The 20,803-nt window shown below is 66.9% G+C and overlaps 4 protein-coding genes across 5 annotated transcripts; 3 read left to right on the top strand and 1 right to left on the bottom strand.

The window, feature by feature from the left end:
- Positions 1-29: 29 nt before the first annotated feature.
- Positions 30-2,814, bottom strand: CCS (copper chaperone for superoxide dismutase). The gene is made up of 8 exons (XM_085046508.1): positions 2,695-2,814; positions 2,243-2,315; positions 2,021-2,158; positions 1,204-1,384; positions 1,060-1,120; positions 531-608; positions 344-447; positions 30-258 (listed from the first exon to the last, which is right to left on the bottom strand). The coding sequence occupies exons 1-8, from the start codon at positions 2,728-2,730 to the stop codon at positions 102-104; spliced, it is 828 nt and encodes a 275-aa protein (XP_084902634.1). The 5' UTR covers positions 2,731-2,814; the 3' UTR covers positions 30-101.
- Positions 2,815-5,436: 2,622 nt separating this feature from the next.
- Positions 5,437-9,409, top strand: LOC146422434 (RNA-binding protein 4-like). Its single transcript, XM_085046192.1, has 5 exons — positions 5,437-5,490; positions 6,207-6,367; positions 6,727-7,148; positions 8,245-8,940; positions 9,023-9,409. Exons 1-4 carry the CDS (start codon positions 5,437-5,439, stop codon positions 8,937-8,939), a joined length of 1,332 nt encoding a protein of 443 aa, XP_084902318.1. The 3' UTR covers position 8,940; positions 9,023-9,409.
- Positions 9,164-11,682, top strand: ZNRD2 (zinc ribbon domain containing 2). 2 transcript variants are annotated; one of them, XM_085046572.1, is made up of 5 exons: positions 9,164-9,284; positions 9,718-9,812; positions 10,178-10,290; positions 10,565-10,655; positions 11,264-11,682. In XM_085046572.1, the coding sequence occupies exons 2-5, from the start codon at positions 9,797-9,799 to the stop codon at positions 11,569-11,571; spliced, it is 528 nt and encodes a 175-aa protein (XP_084902698.1). In that variant the 5' UTR covers positions 9,164-9,284; positions 9,718-9,796; the 3' UTR covers positions 11,572-11,682. The 2 variants fall into 2 exon arrangements, with proteins under 2 accessions (XP_084902698.1, XP_084902699.1); XM_085046573.1 differs by having other exon boundaries at positions 10,565-10,643; positions 11,264-11,681.
- Positions 11,683-12,304: 622 nt separating this feature from the next.
- EHBP1L1 (EH domain binding protein 1 like 1) lies at positions 12,305-20,759 on the top strand. Its single transcript, XM_085046191.1, has 17 exons — positions 12,305-12,452; positions 13,100-13,157; positions 13,875-13,970; positions 14,179-14,232; positions 14,844-15,016; positions 15,564-15,670; positions 15,782-15,858; positions 16,266-16,414; positions 16,694-16,742; positions 16,836-17,921; positions 18,143-18,182; positions 18,295-18,329; positions 18,860-18,965; positions 19,196-19,295; positions 19,512-19,585; positions 19,969-20,083; positions 20,511-20,759. Exons 1-17 carry the CDS (start codon positions 12,349-12,351, stop codon positions 20,599-20,601), a joined length of 2,514 nt encoding a protein of 837 aa, XP_084902317.1. The 5' UTR covers positions 12,305-12,348; the 3' UTR covers positions 20,602-20,759.
- Positions 20,760-20,803: the final 44 nt, after the last annotated feature.

Genomic DNA, 20,803 nt, shown 5'->3' with positions numbered 1-20,803 from the left:
CCAGATCTCCCTTAAAGGAGCCGCCGCACTTCGGGGATCCCTCCCCGCCAGACCCGCAGCGGCTGCAAAGCGAGGGGCGTTTATTTGGTCCCGGGGAGCTCCTAGAGGTGGGAGCTGGGGGTCTCCATGGCGGGGATCACCGGGGGAGTCCCGCGGTTCTTGTCCCGCTCTTCCCAGAGGGTGACGCCGTCGCAGGAACAGACGCGTTTGGGGTTCTGGAAGAGCCCGGCCGCTCGGGCCACCACACCGCAGGCCAGCCTGGGGACACGGAGGGGTCAGGGGGGTAACCCAACAAAGACCCCTCCCCAAATATCCCCCCCCCCCCGAGCCCTCCAGCGCTCACCCCGGGCCCGAGTTGCCGTTGACACGGGACAGCGGGTGGGACCCCCGGCCCAGGTCGTCCTCACCCTCAGCCACCACCACCGAGCGGCCGATGATGTCCCAGACCTGGGCAGGGGGAAATTAGGGGGGTCAGAAACCTCCCCAGTGATGGGGCACAGACTGGACCCCCCAGGACCCCTAATTCCCACCTTCAGCCGTGTGTCCTCGATCCGGAACTGTGCTCGGCCCTCGGCGTCTGCCCAGATGTTCCCCAGGTCCCCGGCGTGCTGGGGGGACAGGGGGGGTCCAGGAGCCTCCCCAAAACTCACAGAGCTCCCCCCGACCCCACAGAGACCCCCTGACACCCACAGAGTTCCCCCCTACCCCACAGAGACCTCCTGACACCCACAGAGCTCCCCACAGAGACCCCCTGGAACTCACAGAGCTCCCCACAGAGACCCTCTGGAACTCACAGAGCTCCCCCCGACCCCACAGAGACACCCTGGAACCCACAGAGCTCCCCCGACCACACAGACACCTCCCCAAACCCTCCCAAAACCCCCTAAACTCTCCCCAAAACCCTCCCACAACCCCATCATTGCTCCCTCAAAGCCCCCCAATCCCCTAGTCACCCCCAAACCCCCCCCAAAAACTCTTCATTCCCCCCCAAGACCCCCGTGTTCCCCCTCAATCCCCTCTGAGGACACCCAAATCCCCCCCAAGATCCCCCCAGCTCACCCTGTGCTGGTCCTGGGGTCCCCCATGGGTTTCCCCATCAGGGTCAAAGTGGCCCCCGCAGCTGTTTTGGGGGGGAAAAACAGGACGTGGGGGGTGAAATTGGGATCTCCACACCCTCCACCCCATCCCCTGCCCCCCCTTTACCTGTTACAGGGGTCGGAGAGGTCCCCAAATTCGTGGATGTGGAGCCCGTGGGGGCCTGGGGGGAGGCCGGACACTGCCCCGTCCACCAGGCAGCGGCTGGGTGAGAGCTGCAGGAACCGGACGAGTCCCCGGACCCCCCCGGGACCCCCCAGTGCTGCCACCGCCGCCCCCCCGGGGGGAGCTGAGGGGGGACACGTTAGGGTTCGGGACCCCCAAAACCCCCCCCGGCACAAAAACCCAAAACTTCCCCCCAAAAATGACCCCAAACCCCAGCCAGCAACACCAAAACCTCCTCAAACCCCACGCAGGGATCCCAAAACTGCACCAAGACCATCCAACCCCCCCCCGGAAGCCCCCCAAATCTCCCAGAACGCCCCCACCCCCCAGGACTCCCCAAATCCCACTGTGACCTCTCAAAACTCTACCGTGATCTCCCAAAACCTCACTGTGATTCCCCCAACCCCTGTAAGCCCCAAAAACACTTCTGTGACCCCTCCAACCCCTGACCCCAAAACTACGATTCCCACCCAAGCCCAAAACATGATCAACCTGACCCCACTCACTGTGATTCCCAAACCCCTGTAAGCCCCAAAACACTTCTGTGACCCCAACCCCCCAGGACCCCCAAAACTCCCTCTAAACCCCTCTGACCCCCGGGGGAGCCCCCCACGCCCTTGAGCACAACCCAGCACCCCCAAAACCCCGACTGCGGTGGGACACAGCAGCCCCCAAACCCCTCTGGCACCTCCCAAACCCCCTCAGGACGCCCCCAGACCCCTCCAGGACCCCCGCGGGACCCCCCTCAAGCCCCTCTCACCCTCGGAGGAGCCCCCCATGCCCTTGAGCACGGCCCTGCACCCCGAATTCTCCAGCAGCTCCCGCACTCGCTCCGCCGCCGCCGTGGTCTCCACCAGTACCGACTGCTCCTGGGGCCGCAGCTCCAGCAGCTTCACCTCTGCGGGGGCACACAGGGGGTGTCGGGGGTCCCCCGAAATCCTGGAGGGGGTCCCCGGGCTCGGGGGGGGGTCGTGGGGCTCACCGGGGGCCGCGTCCAGCGCTGCCCGCACGGCGTCGGCACAGCTCTGGCAGTTCATCTGCACCGCGAACTCCAGCTTGGGGAGGAAAAACGGGGGTCAGCAGCCCAAAAATGGGGGGAAAACACCCAAAATTGGGGGGAAAGGGAGAGCTGAACCCCCAGAACTGCCCTGGGAGGGATTCGGAAAGTGCTGAGGGAGGGATCCTGCACCCCTAAAAGTGCTTTTCATGCCGCTCTGAACCCCCAAACCCCCCCGAGAAGAGTCCCGCACCCCCAAAATTACCGTGGAAGCGATCTTGCATTCCCACAACTCCCCAAAACCAGAGCGCTGCACCCCCAAACCGCCCGCCCTCCGTTCCCCGACCCCCCGAGCACCTCCGTCTTCCCTTCCCCGACTCCCCAAACCCCCCGTTCCCCCCCGGTCCCGACCCTCCTCCCGTCCCGGGGGTCCTGACCCGGCAGCTGCTCCCGGCGGCCTCCGGCGACGCCATAGCCGTGGACTCCGGTCCCGGAACCGCTCGTGCGTCACTGCTGCGCGCCGGACCCGTTCTCGCGTGGGACCGGAAGCGGCCGCGCCGCGGGGGAAGGGTTTGGCGGTAGCGCCTTGAACGGCGTCCTGTCGTCATGGCAACAGCGGGGGTGCGGAAAGGGCCCGAGGGGGGAATTTGGGGGCATTTTGGGGGTTCGGAGGGGTTTAGGAGGATCGGGGGGGGGGTTTGGAGAAGCCGAAAGTGGGATGAAGTGGAATTCTGCGAGGTCCTTAAGGGTGTTTTGTGGGTTTTGCTGTGGGGGCGTTGGGTGTCAGGGATCCCCCCAAAGACCACCAAAATCCCCGTGAGGGTGTTGGGGGCTCCACCGCCAGCCCAGAGACCCCAAAAGTGACTGTTGGCCCTAACCCGGAGCCCTCCTTGAATTCTAAAAGCCCCCCCGACCTCTCCCCGGCACCCCCAAAACGCCGCAGTGCAATAAAGGGTTGAAAAAAACGCGTTTATTTGGCCTCAAACGAGCACGGGCAAGGTTGGGAAAACGAAATGGGGACAGTGGTGGGGGGGAAGAACCCCCCAAATTGACAGACCCCCCCCCAAGGACTCCGAGCCCCCCCAAATTGAGGCTCGGTCCCCCCCAGGAGACTCAGCCTCCCCCATATTGGGGATCAGGACCCCCCAGAGGATCATTGTCCCCCCTAAACTGGGGATCAACACCCTCCAAAGGACTTAGGGCCCCCCCAAATCAGGGTCCATGACCCCCCTAGGAACCCAGAACCCCCCAAATTGGGGATCACCCCCTCCGAGGGTTCACCACCCCCCCAAATCCGGGCTCAGCACCCCCCAGCCCTCAGCCCAGCCCCTCCCTGACCTGCTGCACCACCCTTGCCCTCACCGCCCGTCCCTCGCGGGACCCCGGCCCGGGGGGCGGCGGCGGCTGCGGCGGGGGCTCGGGGTGCCCCGGGGCGGGCGGGAGCCCTTCGGGGGGCTCGAGGGGGACGCGGCGGCGCAGGGCGATGTTGTGCAGGATGCAGCAGGCCAGGAAGATCTGGCAGACCTTGGGGGGGCTGTACTGCAGCCCCCCGCCCGCCAGGCAGCGGAAGCGGCGGCGCAGCAGCCCCAGGGTGCGGCGCAGGGGGTCGAGGGTCTGCGAGTGCAGGGCGTTGTAGCGCAGCTCGGCAGGACCCCGCGGGCCTGAGATCGGCGTCAGCAGCCACGGCTTCAGCGGGTACGTGCGGTCCCCTGCGGGGGGAAAAGGGTTGGGGGTTTCAGGGAGACCCCCAAGCCACCCCCAGACCACCAGGGTCACCCCCAGAGCCACAGGTTAACCCCAGGTTTCAGCAGGTACATGCAGTCCCCTGCGGGAAAAGAGGGTTGTGGGGTGTAGGGAGAACCCCAAACCACCCCCAGACCACCAGGGTCACTGCAGAGTCACCCCCAAACCACCAGAGTCACCCCAGGCCACCCCCAGACCCCCGGCGTCACCCCCAGCTCACCCCCATATCCCTGAGACCCCCAGTGTCCCCCTCGATCCCCAGACCCCCTCACCCTCCACGAACCACACCAAGTCCCCCGGGACTGTCCCCACTCCGGGACCCCCCAAACCCCCCTCACCCAGCAGCCAGACCCCCTCCGGCCTGGTTCCCTCCATGAGCCGCGCCAGGGCCGAGTTCTCGAGCACGGCAGCGTTGGGACACGACCCCGGGAACTTGGCCACCACGTTGGTGATGGCGCCGTGCCGGTCGCACACCACCTGCATGTTCATGGAGTGGAAGTTGGCGGCGTTTCGGAACAGCGGCTCGTTGTCGGCCGGAGCCCGCAGCGCCACGTGCATGGCGCCCACCAAGCCCAGCACGCCGGGCAGCGCCGGGGGGTCTCCGGGGGGCGCGGGCGGCGGCGGGAAGGCGATATAACGGGGAGCCCGCCGCTGCAGCGCCGCCAGGAACTGCGCCAGGCAGTTGGACATGGCCGACTGGCTGATGCCCGTGCTGAGGCGCGACGCCGTCTGGAAGGAGCCCGACGCCAGGAAAGCCAACGCCGAGGTGACTTTGACGGCCACGGGCAGCGCGTGGCTGCGGCCGGTGAGGCTCTGCAGGTCAGCGCCCAGCTCCCGGCACAGAGCCGCGATGGCCGCCCGGTCCAGGCGGCAGCGCCGCAGCGCCTGCTCCTCGCTCAGCTCCAGAAAGGAGCAGCGCACGCGGTAAATGCGCTGAGCAGGGTACGGGCGGCGGCGGCGGCGGCCGCGGCGGGGACAAGGGGACGAGGTGGAGGGACCGCCGGAGGACGCGGGGAGGGATGCTCTGGCTGGGGGTGAGGGTGGAGAAGGGGGATTGAGGTCCTGGTGGTGGTGCTGGTTCGGAGCCCAGTGCTGATCGCGGTCCGGATCGCGCTCCCGGAGCTGGTCCCGATCCCAGTCACGGTCCTCATCCCGTTCCCGGTGCTGATCTCGGTCCCTGTGACGGTCCGGATCCCGTTCCTGGTGCTGGTCTCGGTCCCAGTCGTGGTCCTGATCCCGCTCCTGGTCCCCGTCCTGGTCCTCATCGCTGTCGTGCTGCAGGTCCCGGTTCTGATCCCGGTTCAGGTCCCGGTTCCGGTGTCGCTGCCGGAGCCGCCGCAGCAGCAGCACGGTGTGGGACATGGCGGGGCGGGGCGACTGCGGGAACGGGCGGAGCCACCGAAAAGAGGCGTGGTGAATGCTGGATAGGCGGGGCGATGGCTGAAAGGGCGGGACCAGGCCCGGCCGGTCCCTGTGCCGGCGAGTCCCCGGTGGGGACGGCTGGTCCCTGTCCCTGTGCCGGTGGTTCTCGGTGGGGGCGGTCTGTCCCTGTCGGTCCCAGTCAGTCCCAGTCGGTCTCTGTCTGTCCCGGTCGGTCCCTGTCTGTCCCGGTCGGTCCCCCTCTGTCTCGGTCAGTGCCGGTTGGTCCCGGTCGTTCCGAGTCGGTCCCTGTCAGTCTCGGTCGGTCCCCGTCGGTCTCGGTCGGTCCCTGTCAGTCTCCGTCGGTCCCTGTCCGTCCCGGTCGGCCCCGGTCTGTCCCTATCGGTCCCGGTCTGTCCCCGTCGGTCTCGGTCTATCCCGGTCTATCCCTGTCGGTCTCGATCGGTCCCTGTCTGTCCAGTTCTGTCTCTGTCGGTCCCTGTCTGTCTCGGTCGGTCCCTGTCTGTCCCGGTCAGTCCCGGTTTATCCCGATCGGTCCCCGTCAATCCCAGTCGGTCCCGCTCTGTCCCTGTCGGTCCCTGTCTGTCTCGGTCGGTCCCGGTCTATCCTTGTCTGTCCCGGTCTATCCCGGTTTATCCCGGTCTGTCCCGCCTCCCCCGCCGGACTCTCCCGGCTCCGCGGCGCCGCCAGGCCACGCCCCTTCCCCGCGCTCCTATTCGCCAGCACTGCTGTCACGTGCCCTTAAAGCCCCGCCTCCTCATCATTTCCGCCGCGCCGCCTCTCCCCATTGGCCGCCGCGAGGGCGGGAGTGCTTTCTGCCTGACGTCATCCGGGCAGCCGCTGGGCGGGGAGTCCCGGCTCCTCAGCCAACCGCGTCTCGCTATTCTCCGCTCTCGGCCAATCAGCGCCTGAAGTGGGCGTGGCCCGGCGTGAGGGGGCTGCCGCCATTTTGTTGCCGTCACCATTGCCGGTGCCGCGGGGAGCGCGGTGAGACTTGGGGAACTTGCGGGGGACACGGAGGGGACTGGAAGGGGCTGGGGGAGCGCGATAAGGCCCTGATGTCTGAGGGGGAGACGGGACGGGGTCCTGTGGCCCTGGGAAGGGATCTGCAGGGGCGTCCGGAGCCGGGATCGGAGCGTGGTGAGGTCTGGGGGAGATCTGAGTCCCTCTCCATAGCCTGGGAGGTTACGGAGCACAACCGGAGCTGAGGTTCCGCTCGGGAACTGCCGGGGCCTGAAGCTTTCCGTGTTCTTTGTGAGGATCTCGGACCCGGGAGGTTTCCCCTGCGGGGCCGGTGGTGCTCTGGGGAGGATCTCACCGAGACCTCCTTCCCTCCCACCCCTCAGGCGGGTCGCGGTGGTGAAGCTGTTCATCGGGAACCTGCCGCGGGAGGCGACGGAGCAGGAGATCCGCTCCCTGTTCGAGCAGTACGGCAAGGTGCTCGAGTGCGACATCATCAAGAACTACGGCTTCGTGCACATCGAGGACAAGAGGGCAGCCGAGGACGCCATCCGCAACCTGCACCACCACAAGCTGCACGGCGTCTGCATCAACGTGGAGGCCAGCAAGAACAAGAGCAAGGCCTCCACCAAGCTGCACGTGGGCAACATCAGCCCCACGTGCACCAACTTGGAGCTGCGAGCCAAATTCGAGGAGTATGGCCCCGTCATAGAGTGCGACATCGTCAAGGACTATGCCTTCGTGCACATGGAGCGGGCTGAGGATGCCGTGGAGGCCATCCGGGGGCTGGACAACACCGAGTTCCAAGGTGAGCTGAGGGCTCGGGGAGTTCTGGGGCACTGGGAGGTTCTGCTCTGGGGATTGTTTGGCCGGTTCTGTGTGTTGGTTGGTGCTGCGTTTGGGGCTGTTTGCAGCCTCCTCGTCTCGGAGCACCAGAATTTGGCTCTGGGGAGTTGATGGAGTCAGCGTCATGTCGGGGGGCTGCTGGGGTGACTCCTCTGCACCCCAACTCCTGCCTGGAACTGCAGAGAACCCCCATGTCTGAGGGGGCTGGTCCCCACCCAGGTGGTTCCTGTCACCCTTTGCCCTCAGTGGTGCCAGGGGTGGCTCTCGAGGGTCCCCTGGGTCAGTGCCACCTCTTGGGGTGACTCTCAGGGTACTGTGCTGTGGCCCTGGTGCCATTTCGGGGGGATAGCATTGACCACCAGCTCCAGCCCGGCTTTTCCATCACAGTTTCAGATATCCTGATCCTTGAAATAATATCATTTTGGTGCAATAATTAAATAATTCAATAACAAAATTGCAGCTGGAGTTTGTGCCTTCGACGGGGAACCCAAACAAATGAGCTCCTGGGCTTTTATCTTCTCAGTCTGTGTGCAGGAAAATCTGGGGGTCATTGGTCCTGCCGTGTCCCCCCGACTGCCACAGCTCCCCAGGACCATTGTTGTGCCTCAGTTCACGGCCTTTTCCCAGGGACTGTCCCACAGTGCCAAAGGTGACTCTTGGGCGTCCCCAAGGAGTGGTGCCAGTGCCAGGGACAGTTCTGGGTGACCCCGTGGTGGCTGCTGGTACCAGCTCTGGAGCACCCCACAGTGCTGGGGTGACTCTGGGGGCATCAGGGTGACACAGTGACACTGGGGGGGGGTCCCGTGGCAGGTTGCTGATGGTCCTTGACGACCCTGCAGTGTGGTGGCAGGCCTGTGTGACCCCACAATGCCAGCGCGGGGGTGGCTCTGGGGATCTCTGTGGCCTGGTGCCGGTGCCAGGGGTGACTCTGGAGGATCCCATGGCCTCGTGGCAGTGCCAGGATCAGCTCTCAGGGATCCCACGGCCCGATGCCCAATGCTCTGAGGGCAGGCAGGGCGCGGTGCCAGGGCGTGACCCCGAGTCTCCCTCTCCCCAAGGCAAGCGGATGCGCGTGCAGCTGTCCACCAGCCGGCTGCGGACGGCGCCCGGGATGGGAGACAAGAGCGGCTGCTACCGCTGCGGGAAGGAGGGGCACTGGTCTAAGGAATGCCCGGTCGATCGCCCGGGGCAAGTGGCGGACTTTGCCGAGGCCTATAACGAGCAGTACGGAGCCGTGCGCACTCCCTACACCGCGGGCTATGGGGAGACGGTGTATTACGATGAGGCCTACGGCGGGATGGCCGACTACTACAAGCGCTACCGCGTCCGCTCCTACGCCACGGCCTCGGCGTACGACGCCTACGCGGAGCAGACCATGGCCCAGTACTCCCAGTACGCCCAGTACTCCCAGGTCCAGTCTTCGGCCATGGCCGCCACCCCGGCCATGGCCGGCCGCATCCCCACCACCTTAGACGCGTACGACCGAGCGCTGCTGCCCACCCCGGGCGCGGCGGCCGCCGTCGCCGCCGCTGCCGCCACCGCCGCGGCCGCCGCCGCGTCCTCCACGTATTACACCCGGGACAGGAGCCCCCTGCGCCGCACGGCCGCCGCGGCCAGCACCGTCGGAGAGGCGTACACGTACGAGCGTGGGCAGCTGTCGCCCGTCTCCTCGGTGGCCCGGGCGTCCCTCTACGACATGCAGCGCTTCGGGCGGGACCCGTACGCGGACCGGGTGCGGTATTCTGCCTTCTGAGGTGAGCGTCGGGAGCGCTGGGAGCTCAGGCCGGGCCTCACTGTGCTGCTGCCGCTCCCTAACGGCCTTTTCCCCCTGCCCAGGATCGCCACGGACCCCCTGGGACTTGTTGCCGTGTCTGTGGCCCCGCAGCCCCTGGACGCTGCTGCCGCGGCAGGTCAGACGTGCCCCGGGTCGCCGCCGCCGCCGCCGCCGCCGCGTCCCCTCCCCGTCACCGGGACCCCCTGATCCCACCGGAGCCGTCGGAGCCGCCGCGTCCCAGCGCCCATGTGTCCCCCTGTGTCCCCGGGTGTCCCCGTGTCCCGTGGGTCACCTGCCGCCTCTCACCTCTCTGCTCTCTTCCAGGTGCGGCGGCCTCGGACGAAACCGTGTCCTCCCCCGCCTGAGCCCCCTTTTTGTACGGAGCTTCCCCAGAATCCCCCCTACCCTCACCTCCCTTTTTTCCAGCAAAATAAACATTTTTCACCGAATTTCTGCGCCCTGCTCCTCCCCGGGGCGGTGGGCGGGGTCTGGGGGTGGGCGGGGCCAATCCTGGCCAATCGGAGCGCAGCGCTTTCAAAATCCCGCGCGGAATATGCAAATCGCGGGACTGGGAGGGGAGAATGCAAATTTAGCGTGCGGTCGACCAATCATATTTCCTCGCGGGGTTTTGGAGGGCGGGGGCGGGTTTATGCAAATTAGCCCGCGAGGGGACCCGAACCCATTTCGGTCACGGACCCTGGGACCCTTTTATTTAAGAAATAAAATTATTAATAAATTCCCGGAATTTATTTTACAGCTTTCGGTCACCGTTTCCACCCGGGCTCGTGTCCCTTCGGTGGCGTCACTTCCGCCGCGGCGCCGTCACCGGAGCGACCATGGCGCTGAACGGCGGTGAGGCACCGGCGCTCCTTCCCTCCACCGGGGCGCCCCGTTCACCGGCGGGAACAGCCCTGGACACCTCTGCCCACCACCGGGACCTTCCCGGGATTATCCCTACCCGACCCCGGGGGCGGCCGGTGACACCTCCGTGCCCCTTCCCGTTCCTCCGGTTCCCGCCCGCCCCGCGGTTTGGGATCCTCCCGGTTACCGGCGACCGATTAACGCTCCCCGGACTCCCCGCACACACCGCGGATCCCCCCAAAACCTTCTTGGAGACTCCCCCGTTCCCCCCTTCATTAACCGGCACCACCCCCGTTTCCCCCTCCGTTAACCGGGAACTCCCCTCCGGTAACCGAGACCTCCCGGTGCTTTCCCAGGCGCGGACGAGGCGGAGCTGCGGCGGGAGCGGCTGGACCGGGCGAGCCGGGCCATGGGGGGGCTCCTGCTGCGGGGCTACCGAATGCTGGGGAGCTCCTGTCCCCGCTGCGGGGTGAGCCGGAGGGGGGAAACACCCCGAGACCCCCCCGGGACACCCCCGGGACCCCCCCGGGATCCTCGGGAACGGGGAGGGGTCGGGAATCGGGAATACCGGCGGGGAGGAGCTGGGAACCCCCCGGGATTGGGAATGGGGGTCGGGAAATGGAGAGTGGGAGGATCCTGGACCCCCCCGGGATTTGGGGAGGGGGCTGGGCGGGTTGGGATGGGGGTGGGGGAGGATTTAGGGGGTCTCGTCCCCTCCTGACCACCCCCCGTGTCCCCCCCAGACGATTCTGCTGCAGGACAAGGAGCAGCGGCTGCTCTGTGTGACCTGCCAGGACCCGGAGAGACCCGGGGGGGGACACGGTACGGCCGGGAGTGGGGGAAATTGGGGATTGGGGTTGGAATTGGGGTTGGGGGAAATTGGGAATTGGGAGGGGGCTGGAATTGGGGTTGGGGGCTGAAATGGGGTTGGGGGCCTGGAATGGGGCTGGGGGTGGAAATGGGGCTGGGGGCTGGAAATGGGGAATTGGGGAGGCTGGAAATTGGGAATTGGGGGCTGGAAATGGGGTTGGGGGCTGGAAATGAATTGGGGGTTGGAAATGGGGCTGGGGGATGGAAATGGGGCTGGGGACTGAAAATGGGGGGCTGGAAATTGGGGAGGCTGAAATGGGGCTGGGGGCTGGAAATTGGGAATTGGGGGTCTGGAAATGGGGTTGGGGTCTGGAAATGGGGCTGGGGGGCTTGAATGGGGTTGGGGGCTGGAATTGGGGTGGGAATGGGAATTGGGGGTGGGAATGAGCTGAGATTGGGATCGGGGTGGGAATTGGGGGGTGTAAATAGGGGGGCTAAGCATGGCGGTGTGGATGGAATTGGGGGGGGGCGGCTCAGGATTTAGGACCCCCAAAATCCATGGTGGGGCTGCCGGGGGGGGGGTCATCAGTCTCTCCTCCCCCCCTCACTCTCTCCCCTCTCCCCTCCCCCAGCTCCGGACCCTCCCCCCACCCCCGCCGCCCCCCGCCCCGAGCACTGCGAGGGGGCAGCCACGGCTTTTCGGGGAGCCCCCCCCGGACCCCCCGAGACCCCCGAGACCCCCGTGATGGGCGCGGTGGGGGCGGCGCGGGCCGCCGTGCTGGAGAAGCTCCTGTGGGCAGCGCAGGAACTCCCAAAAACCACCTCGGTGGAGGGCAGTGCCCACCTGTGCCACCTGGTCCGGGCGTGCGCCGATGCCCTGGGGGGGCTGCAGGCCCTGGACCCCCCCCGCGGCACGGCGGAGCCCCCCCAAAAATCCTGAGACCCTCCCAAATCCCCTCCCCATAAATGCTGCCCGTGGTGGCTTCTCTTCCCCTCCCCGAAAAAACGTGTCTGGTGGTTTTTATTTGGGGCTGGGGGGGATTTGAGGGGGAGTTTTTGGGGCTCTGGGGGGATTTGAGGGGGAGTTTTGGGGGCTCTGGGCATGGGGGGATCCCAAAATTGGGATATAAAAGGGGTTTCGATATAAAAAAGGTTTGGTGTAAAAGGGTTTTGATATAAAAATCATTCGGTTTGATATAAAAACGGTTCAGTTTGGTGTGAAGGGTTTGGTTTAAAAAAGGTTTAGTGTGAAGTTTGATCTAAAACAGGGCTGGATATAAAATTATTTTATACAGAAGAGGTCGATTTGATATAAAGAGGAATTCTCTATGAAAGAATTTGATATAAAGGGGATAATTTTATATAAAAACGGGTGATTTGATAGCAAAACGAAACTCCTCCCTTTCGCCTCGCGATTTTTCCCCGAAGGCGAAATCATCACAAAACCGAAACCTCAAACGCGGCGATTTGACCCCAAAATCTCCCCCAAATTCTCGGGGTGGGGGAGGGGACAAGTGGGGACACTTTATGGCCCGGGGTGGGGAGGGGGGCCCTCCCTTTCCCGCGGGCGGGGCTGGGGCAGGAGCTGTCGCGACCGGTCGCGATCGCGGCGCTGTCACGAGTGGGGGGGGGAGGTTCCCAGGTTTTTGGGGAGGGGGGGGTTGTACAGCCCTTGGGGGGGGTGTGTCCGGTTTTTTGGGGGGTCCCGGGGGGGTCCATGGGGAGCGTCTGGAAGCGGCTGCAGCGCGCCGGGAAACGCGCGGCCAAAGTTCGCTTCGAGGCGACCCTCGAGGAGCTGCTGGTGGAGGGGGGGGGCAGCTGGTGAGTCACCCCCCCGAACCCCCCCCCGGGACACCCCCAAATCCGGGAGATCCCCCCTGACCTGCCTGGACCACCCCAAAATCCGTGCGATGCCCCAAACCCCACTGGAACTCCTTTAAACTCCCCCGAATCCATGGAGAATTCCCCCAAACCTCTCGGGACCCCCCCAAACCCCTGGGATCCCCCCAAAATCCCCCCCAAAAAATGGGATCCCCCACTCGGGACAACCCCAAACCCCTGAGAGCTCCCCAAATCCCCCCCCCGCGACCCCTAAAATCCCCAAATTCCCCCAAAACGACACCCCGAGACCCTCTGGACTCCCCAAAAATTCCTCCCGCCGGTTTCATTTTGAGTTTAAAATGTCCATAAATGGGGCCGGGCTAAAAATAGACCGCTGGGAGGGGGGGGGACACCTCCCCTCCCCCCCCCGGGGGTGTCCGGTTTCCCCCCCCGGCCCCAAATTTAGCCCCGACCCCCCCCCGTGTGCGTGGGGGAGGGGAGGGGGGCATTTTAGGGGTCCCTGGGGGGGAATTTTGGGGGAAATCGGGTCGATTTGGGGGTCCTGGGGAGGGGGGGGCAGTTCGGGGTGGGGAGGGGGGCAGTTTGGGGGTCGCGGGGGTGTCCTGACCCCTCCTCGGCCCCCCCAGGACCCCCGACAAGCTGACGGTGGTATGGAGCCGGAGGCACCGCAGGGTTTGCTCCCAGGTGGGGAGGGGTTTGGGGGTCTTTTGGGGTCCGGGGGGAGGTCCTGGGGGGCTCGGGGGGGTCCCGGGATGGAGTTCAGTGAGGGTCGAGGGGTTTCTCGGGGTCCACGGGAGGTTTTGGGGGTGATCAGGGAGGGTCGGGGAATCCTTGGGGTCCCGGGGTCCTGAGGGTGTCCTGGGGGGTCTCCGGGGGTCCCAGGGGGGTCAGGGATGGTTCGGAGGGGTCCCTGGTGGTCCTGGGGGGTCCCGGGGGGGTCCTGAGGGTGTCCTGGGGGTTCTCTGGGGGTCCCAGGGGTGTCTCTGGGGGTCCTGGGATGGTTCGGAGGTGTCCCTGGTGGTCCTGGGGGGATCTCTGGGGGTCCCAGGGGGGTCAGGGATGGTTCGGGAGTGTCTCTGGTGGTCCTGTTGGGGTCTCTGGGGGTCCTGGGATGGTTCGGGAGTGTCCCTGGTGGCCCGGGGGGGTCCTGGGGGGAGGACTCTGGGGGTCCCGGGTGGTCCTGGGATGATACGGGGGGGTCTCTGGGGGTCCCGGGGGGGTGTGACAGGGGTTGCAGCCCCACAGGCAAGAGCCCGGGTGGATCAGGGATGGTTTGGGGAGGTCCCTGGTGGTCCTGGGGGGTCCCAGGGGGTCCTGGGATGGTTCAGGGGGGTCCCTGGTGGCCCTGGGGGGTCCCTGGTGGCCCTGGGGGTCCCGGGGGGGGTGTGACAGGGGGTGCAGCCCCGCAGGTGGCAGCCTGGCATCCAGAACCCGCAGCGGGGGATGGTCGTGTGGGTGCTGCCCGAGACCCTCGAGGTGGTCGTGACTCTGTACCGGGTGCGTGGGACACCCCCGTGTCACCTGTCCTTAATCCCTGAACCCCCCCGTGTCACCTGTCCCCACCCCCGGAACCCCCCGTGTCGCCTGTCCCCACCCCCGGACCCCACTCGTGTCCTGTCCCTCCCCCTCCTGTCCCTTCCCCACCCCACTCGGACCCACCCGGGTCCCCCCTGACCCCACTCGTGACCCCCCACTGTCCCCCCAGGACCCTCAGGCCACCACCTTCGATGACAAATCCTGGAACTTCCTGGTGGTGAACGTGAGGGGGACAGAGGGGTCACCCCAAAACTGAGGGGGGCTGGGGGGACACCCCGGAAATGAGGGGTGGGGGAGCTGGGGGGGCTCTGGGTGACATCAGGGGTCTCTGGGGTGACATTAGGGTCCCTGAGGGGGGGCGACATTGGGGTCTCTGGAGCTCTCTGGGTGACATTGGGGTCCCTGGGGGATCTCTGGGGTGACATCAGGGGTCTCTGGGGTGACATTAGGGTCCCTGGGGGGGGTGACATTGGGGTCTCTGGGTCTCTCTGGGTGACATTGGGGTCCCTGGGGGATCTCTGGGGTGACACTGGGGTCTCTGGGTGTGACACTGGGGTCCCTGGGGTGGGTGACATTTGGGTCTCTGAGTGTCTCTGGGTGACATTGGGGTCCCTGAGTGACATTAGGGTCCCTGGGGTGGGTGACATTGGGGTCCCTGGGTGACAATGGGGTCCCCCGGGTGACACTGGGGGGTGCCAGGGGTGTCCCTTAGGTGACATTAGGGTCCCTGAGGTGGGTGACATCGGGGTCTCTAGGGTGACATTGGCATCCCCCGGGTGACACTGGGTGTCCCCCCATGCCGTGTCCCCCCGGTGACCCCCCGTGTCCCCTCAGGAGTCGCGGGGACGGCGCTCGGTGGTGGCAGGAGCCCCGCTGGACCTGGGGCGCCTGGCGGGGGTTGGGGACACTCCCCTGTCGCTGTCCCTGCGCCCCAGGACGAGGAAGGTGACAGCGGCGACCCTGCGGCTGCGGCTGAACGGCCTCGTGCTGCTCGAGGGACATCCCACGTATGGGGACAGGGGGACGTTGGGGGACATGGGGGACATTGGGGACATAAGGGACATGGGGGACATCGGGGACATAGTGAGGAATGAGGAACAATGGGGACATTGGGGGCCTTGGGGACATTGGGGATCCTGGGGACTTTGGGGGAGCTTGGGGACTTTGTGGGGCTTGGGGACATTGTAGACATTGGGGACATTAGGGATGTGAGGGACATTGGGGACATTGGAGGCCTTGGGGACACTGGGGATGCTGGGGACATGGGGACATTGGGGACATTGTGAGGAATGGGGAACAATGGGGACATTGTAGACATTGGGGGCCTTGGGGACATTGAAGATCTTGGGGACTTTGGGGGAGCTTGGAGACTTTGGGAGCCTTGGGGACATTGGGGACAATGGAGGTCTTGGGGACATTGAGAGGTCTTGGGGACAGTTGGTGTCCATTGAGGGAGAGCTCTGCGACTCTTGGGGACATCGGGGGTCCCCTTTGGGGCTCGGGGGAGGCCTTGGGGACACCGAGGGGACACTGTCCCGTGTCCCCCCTCCCCAGGGATGAGGACATGCAGAGTGTCACCAGCCTGAGCCCCCCCGGGGACGTGGCCGACCTGGGGGACTTCGAGAGTGACCCCGAGGATGTCACCCCCCCCGCGCCCCGAGGTGAGTCCCCAACGTGTCCCCAAACCCCCCCGGGTGTCCCCAACGCCGGGGAGGGTCCCTGAAGGGGGAAGGACACGACCCCTGACCCCCCCGGGTGACGCTCTCCCCCAGCCCCCCCCAGTTTGGGGACACAGAAGGACACCCCAGAGCCGGGGGGGGACACGGAGCGACCCCCCGAAATGGCTGCGGTGAGTGGGGGGGCTTGGGGACCCCCTGAATTGGGGAGGGGGGGGATTGGGGACCCCCTGAATTGGGGAGGAGGGGGCTTGGGGACATTCCTGGGGGGATTTGGGGTTGGCGACCCTCGGGGGTGGAGGGGACTGGGGGGTTGGGGACCCCAAAATGGAGGGGGGTCACTGGGGGTCGCACCTGGGTGGGGGGGTGGCTTGGGGACCCTAAAAATGGGGGAGGGGAACCCCCATACTCTGGGGGTCCCCATTTTGGGTCTGGGGGGTCTCTGGGGGGTTTTGAGATCCCCCCGGTGGTTTTGGGGCGCTGAGGGGGTATTTTGGGCTTTTTCTCCCCCCAATTTTGGGGTCGGGGGGGGTCTGTGGGGGGTGGCAGTGCTGACCCCTCCCCCCCGTGCCCGCCCCAGAGCCCCCCCGGGGGTCGCGGGGCGCTCCTGGCTTGGTGCCAGGGGGTGACATCCGGCTACCGGGGGGTCGCGGTCACCGATTTCGGGGTGTCCTGGAGCAGCGGTTTGGGGTTCTGCGCCCTCCTGCACCGGCTGAGACCCCAGGAAATGTGAGGGGGGCGGGGGGCGGGGAGGGGGTGATGGGGGTGGGGGAGGGGACAAAAGGGACAGAGGGGACACTGGGGTGGCGTCTGGGGACACCGGGGGGGGGTTTTGAGGGGCAAATTGGGGCGGGGGGCAGCCGTGGGTGGGTGGGGGGACACGGGGGGGATGTGTGGCGGTTCTGGGGGGTCCCTGGAGGTGGGGGACGGGACAGGAGGGGGTCTTGTGTCACCTCGAAGGACCCCCGCAGTGACCAGACCCCCCCCCCAATGTCCCCCCACCCTCAGCGACTTCGCCTCCCTGGACCCCCAAGACCACCGCGGCAACAACAAACGGGTGCGTGGGGGGGGCTGGGGGGGTCCGGGGGGGCTCCAGGATTTGGGGTCTCCCCCCCCTTGACCCCTCCCCCTCGCCGTGCCTCCCCCCCAGGCCTTCGATGCCTTCGCTGCCCTGGGGGTCCCGCGGCTCCTGGACCCCTCGGACATGGAGACCCCCGACAGCCTGGGGGTCATGACCTTCCTCAGCCAGGTCCGGACACTCCTGGGGACCCCCCCGGGGACACCCCCGGGGACACCCCGAGACCCCCGGAGCGGCTCCGCCGAGGGGGAACCCCGAGAGACCCCCCAGGACCCCCGGATTGGCACCGCGGAGGAGGAGGAGACCCCCCCAGACCCCAGGGGGGGTGACAGCGAGGAGGGACCCCAAACGACCCCCCCGGGGACCCCCAGGAGCGGCGACACCGAGGGGGGGCGACAAGAGCCCCCCCAGGACCCCCAAAGCGGCAGCAGCCAGGGGGGGCAGCAAAGCGGGACCCCCCCGGACCCCCAGCTCGGCGTCACCGAGGGGGGAGCCCAGGAGACCCCCCCGATGGGGGATATTGAGGAGGGGTCTTCACCCCCCCCCGCACTCGGGGGGGAGCAGGAGACCCCCCCAGCCCCCCCCGAGCTGGACACCGGCCAGGGGGAGTCACCCCCAGCCTCCCCCCATCTCAGCACCGCCGAGGGGGAGACCCCCGAGACCCCCCCGCTCATCCCGGAGGAGCCCCCCCGGGACCCCCCAGGCTCCCCCCAGGTCGACGAGAAGCCCCCCGAGACCCCCCCGACCCCCCAAGGCTCCCCCCAGCTCCAGGAGAAGCCCCCGAGACCCCCGAGACCCCCTGCTCAGCCCGGAGGAGCCCCCCGGGACCCCATGGAGGGGGGGCTCTCCCAGGACCCCCAAAATGACACCGCAGAGGTGGAGACCCCCGACCCCCTCGGAGGAGACCCCGATCCCCAAAACGACCCAGTTAAGGAGGAGCCCCCCCAGCCCAGCCCCCCCCAGGACCCCCAACTCACCCCCATTGAGGGGGAGCCCCCCCAGGACCACCCCCCAGCCTTTGGGGGCGCGGCTGGGCCGGGCTCGGGGCTGAGGGGGGGTCTCCCCACGCCCCCCCCCCGCTCCAGGAGCCTCTCCCGCCTGAGGGACCCCAACCTGCGGCGCCGGCGCTCGGGGAGGGGCTGCGACCCCCCCGCCAAGGTGAGACCCCCCCGCCAAGGTGAGACCCCCGCAGGTGAGACCCCTCCCCAAAAAGGAAACCCCCCCAGTGTGAGATCTCCCCACCCCAGGGACCCCCAAAGGTGATCCTGCCCCCCCCGAACCCCCCCCCGACCACCCTGAGACCCCCAAGTGCTCCCCCCCGTTACTGGGGGGAGACCCCTCCCCAATTTGGGGGTCTCTGACCCCCCCTCTCTCCCCAGGGTGACGTCAGGACCTCCCCCGTGACCCCTCCCCCATCTGGTGAGCACTGGGGGAGCACGGGGGGGGCGTGGGACCCCCCGGGGGGATTCGGGTCACCATTGTGTCACCGTTGTGTCACCATTGTGTCACCATTGTGTCACCTCCTTCCCAGAGCCCCCGACGGAGCCCCCCGAGGAGGAGAGCGGGGTAAGGGGACATCGCGGGGACATTGGGGACATTGGGAACCTCACTGAGGACACGGGGAGGGATGACATGGTCGGGACACCGGAGGGACTTTGGGGACACAGTGACCTCACTGACGACACGGGAAGGGATGAGCGGGACACCCTGGGGACATCGGGGGACATCTTGAGGGACTGGGTGGGACCTTGGGGACCTCACTGGGGACACGGGGAGGGATGACATGGTCGGGACACCGGGGGGACTTTGGGGACACTGGGGACACAGGGACCTCACTGAGGACCCGCGGAGGGATGAGCGGGACACCCTGGGGACATCGGGGGACATTCGTGAGGGACTGGGTGGGACCTTGGGGACCTCACTGGGGACACGGGGACAGCTATGTCCCGCTGGTGACAGTGGCTCTGGGGGTGACCCAGATGTCCCCGCGGGTGACAGGGACAGTGGGTGACCCCGAGGGTGACCCAGATGTCCCCGCGGGTGACAGGGACAGTGGGTGACCCCGAGGGTGACCCAGATGTCCCCGCGGGTGACAGGGACAGTGGGTGGCGGCCGAGCTGGTGGCCCTGGAGCAGGAGCAGGCTCGTTTGGACGCTCAGGCCCCGGCGCTGGAGAGAGAGCTGCGGCAGCTGATGGACAGCGGTGAGGCGACATTGGGGACAGCGGGGGACACTGGGGACAGCGGGGGACACTGGGGGAGGCAGAGGGACATTGGGGACAAGAGGGAACAAGGAGGGCATTGGGGGCATGGAGACACCAGGGGACACCGGCGGCACTTTGGGGACACATGGGCCACAATATCCCTGTGTCCCCGCAATGTCCCCGCCATCCCTGTGTCCCCCATGTCCCCGCAATGTCCCCAATGTCGCCAGGCGCGGACCCCGCCCGCGAGGAGCGGCTGCTCCGGGATTGGTTCGCTCTGGTGCAGCAGCGGAATTTGCTGGTGCGGCGACAGGATCAGCTCCAGCTGCTGTGAGGGGACACCGGCGACACCGCGGGGACACCGCGGGGACACCGCGGGGACACTGCCACCCACCCTCCGTGTCCCCCCCGTCCCCTCCAGGTGTCCCCACAGCGCGGCAGGACCGGATTCGGCCGCCGCCGGGGGACACTGGGGACACCGGGAGGGTGCTCTGCCAGCACCGGTGACACCTCCTTGTCGCCTTTGTCCCCTCCTGTCCCCTGCAGGGCCCAGGAGAGAGACCTGGAGCGTCGCTTTGAGCTGCTGAGCCGAGAGCTGCGGGGGCTGCTGGGGACAGAGGGTGGGACATTGGGGACAAGAGTGCGACATCGGGGATGGGACACTGGGGACAAGAGTGCGACATCGGGGATGGGGTTGGCATATTGGGGACAGAGCAGGGGATGGGGGGACATGGATAGGACATTGTGGACAGGAGGGACATCAGGGACATCGGGAATGGGGTCGGATAGAGGGACAGGGACACTGGGGACAGTGGGATGGGGGACATTTGGGGACACTGGGGTTGGGGAGGACACGGGAGGGACATCGGGTGGGACACGGGGCGACATTAGCAACACTTGGGGACATTTGAGGACACAAACACGGCGGACACCGAGCCCAGAATGAGGGACGGGGGAGACAAAGGGCTTTGGGGACCCCCGGCGACCTTTGGGGACCCCGCAGAGTGGCAGAAGCCCCCCGCGCAGCGCGAGCGCGAGCAGCTCTTACTGGAGGAACTGGTGGCACTGGTGAACCGGCGGGACCGGCTGGTGCGGGATCGGCACCGCCGCGAGACCAGGTGGGGACCGGGGGGGTTCCCTGGGGGTCCCGGGGGGGTTCCCTGGGGGTCCCGGGGGGTTTGGGGGGTCTTCAGGTGTCCCAGGAGGAGTTTGGGGGGTCTTAAGGGATGCCGGGAGAGGTTTCGGGGGGTCCCGGGGCACTTCAAGGGTGGCCCGAGGAGATCCTGGGGCTGTCCGGGGGTCTTTGGGAGGGTTTCGGGGGGTTCCGGGGGGTTTCCGAGCGGTTCCGAGGGATCCTGGGGGTTTGGGGTCTCAAGTGTCCCAGGAGGAGTTTGGGGTCTGGGTGCCGGGAGGCGGGTGTCGCATTCAGGGTGACCGAGAGATCGTGTCCGGAGGTCTTTGGGAGGGTTTCGGGGGGTTCCGGGGGGTTTCCGGGGTGATTTTCGGGGGTCCAAACGCCCCCCTGACGCCCCCCGACCCCTCCAGGGCGCAGGAGGAGGATGAGGAGCTGGAGAGGAGTCTCGATCCCCGGCGCGGCCGCCGCTTCTCCCGCCGGGAAACGTGCGGGATCTGCTGAGAGACCCCCGGGACATCCCTGGGACCTCCCTGGGACCCCCAAACCCCCCGCGGGACCCCCAAAATCCCCCCCGGGACCCCTAAACTCACCGGCGGGACCTTCCCGGGACCTCCCCGCTCCCGGCGGCCGCGAAAATAAAGGAGATTTTCGGTGTGAAATCCTTTCGGGGAGCACTGGGAGGGACTTGGGGGGTTGTGGGTCC

This window comes from Lichenostomus cassidix, unplaced genomic scaffold (genome assembly GCF_008360975.1).
Source record: "Lichenostomus cassidix isolate B80296 unplaced genomic scaffold, HeHo_3.0 HiC_scaffold_40, whole genome shotgun sequence".
NCBI lineage: Eukaryota > Metazoa > Chordata > Aves > Passeriformes > Meliphagidae > Lichenostomus > Lichenostomus cassidix.
The sequence above is the reverse complement of the archived record's forward strand: the minus strand, read 5'-3'. Positions and strand labels throughout refer to the sequence as shown.

Bases quoted from the DNA above. Each gene is read 5' to 3' on its own strand.
- CCS (XM_085046508.1), bottom strand. From the start codon at position 2,730: ATGGCGTCGCCGGAGGCCGCCGGGAGCAGCTGCCGG. The intron at 2,316-2,694 runs GTCAGGACCCCC...TTCCTCCCCAAG, and splicing joins CCGCCGGGAGCAGCTGCCGG to CTGGAGTTCGCGGTGCAGAT. The intron at 259-343 runs GTGAGCGCTGGA...CCGTGTCCCCAG, and splicing joins AACGGCAACTCGGGCCCGGG to GCTGGCCTGCGGTGTGGTGG.
- LOC146422434 (XM_085046192.1), top strand. From the start codon at position 5,437: ATGGCTGAAAGGGCGGGACCAGGCCCGGCCGGTCCCTGTGCCGGCGAG. The intron at 6,368-6,726 runs GTGAGACTTGGG...CCCACCCCTCAG, and splicing joins CCGGTGCCGCGGGGAGCGCG to GCGGGTCGCGGTGGTGAAGC. The intron at 7,149-8,244 runs GTGAGCTGAGGG...CCTCTCCCCAAG, and splicing joins GGACAACACCGAGTTCCAAG to GCAAGCGGATGCGCGTGCAG.
- ZNRD2 (XM_085046572.1), top strand. The intron at 10,291-10,564 runs GTGAGCCGGAGG...TGTCCCCCCCAG, and splicing joins GCTCCTGTCCCCGCTGCGGG to ACGATTCTGCTGCAGGACAA. The intron at 10,656-11,263 runs GTGGGGGAAATT...CCCCTCCCCCAG, and splicing joins GGGACACGGTACGGCCGGGA to CTCCGGACCCTCCCCCCACC.
- EHBP1L1 (XM_085046191.1), top strand. From the start codon at position 12,349: ATGGGGAGCGTCTGGAAGCGGCTGCAGCGCGCCGGGAAACGCGCGGCC. The intron at 13,158-13,874 runs GTGGGGAGGGGT...CAGGGGGTGCAG, and splicing joins ACCGCAGGGTTTGCTCCCAG to CCCCGCAGGTGGCAGCCTGG. The intron at 18,330-18,859 runs GTAAGGGGACAT...CGCGGGTGACAG, and splicing joins CCCCCGAGGAGGAGAGCGGG to GGACAGTGGGTGGCGGCCGA.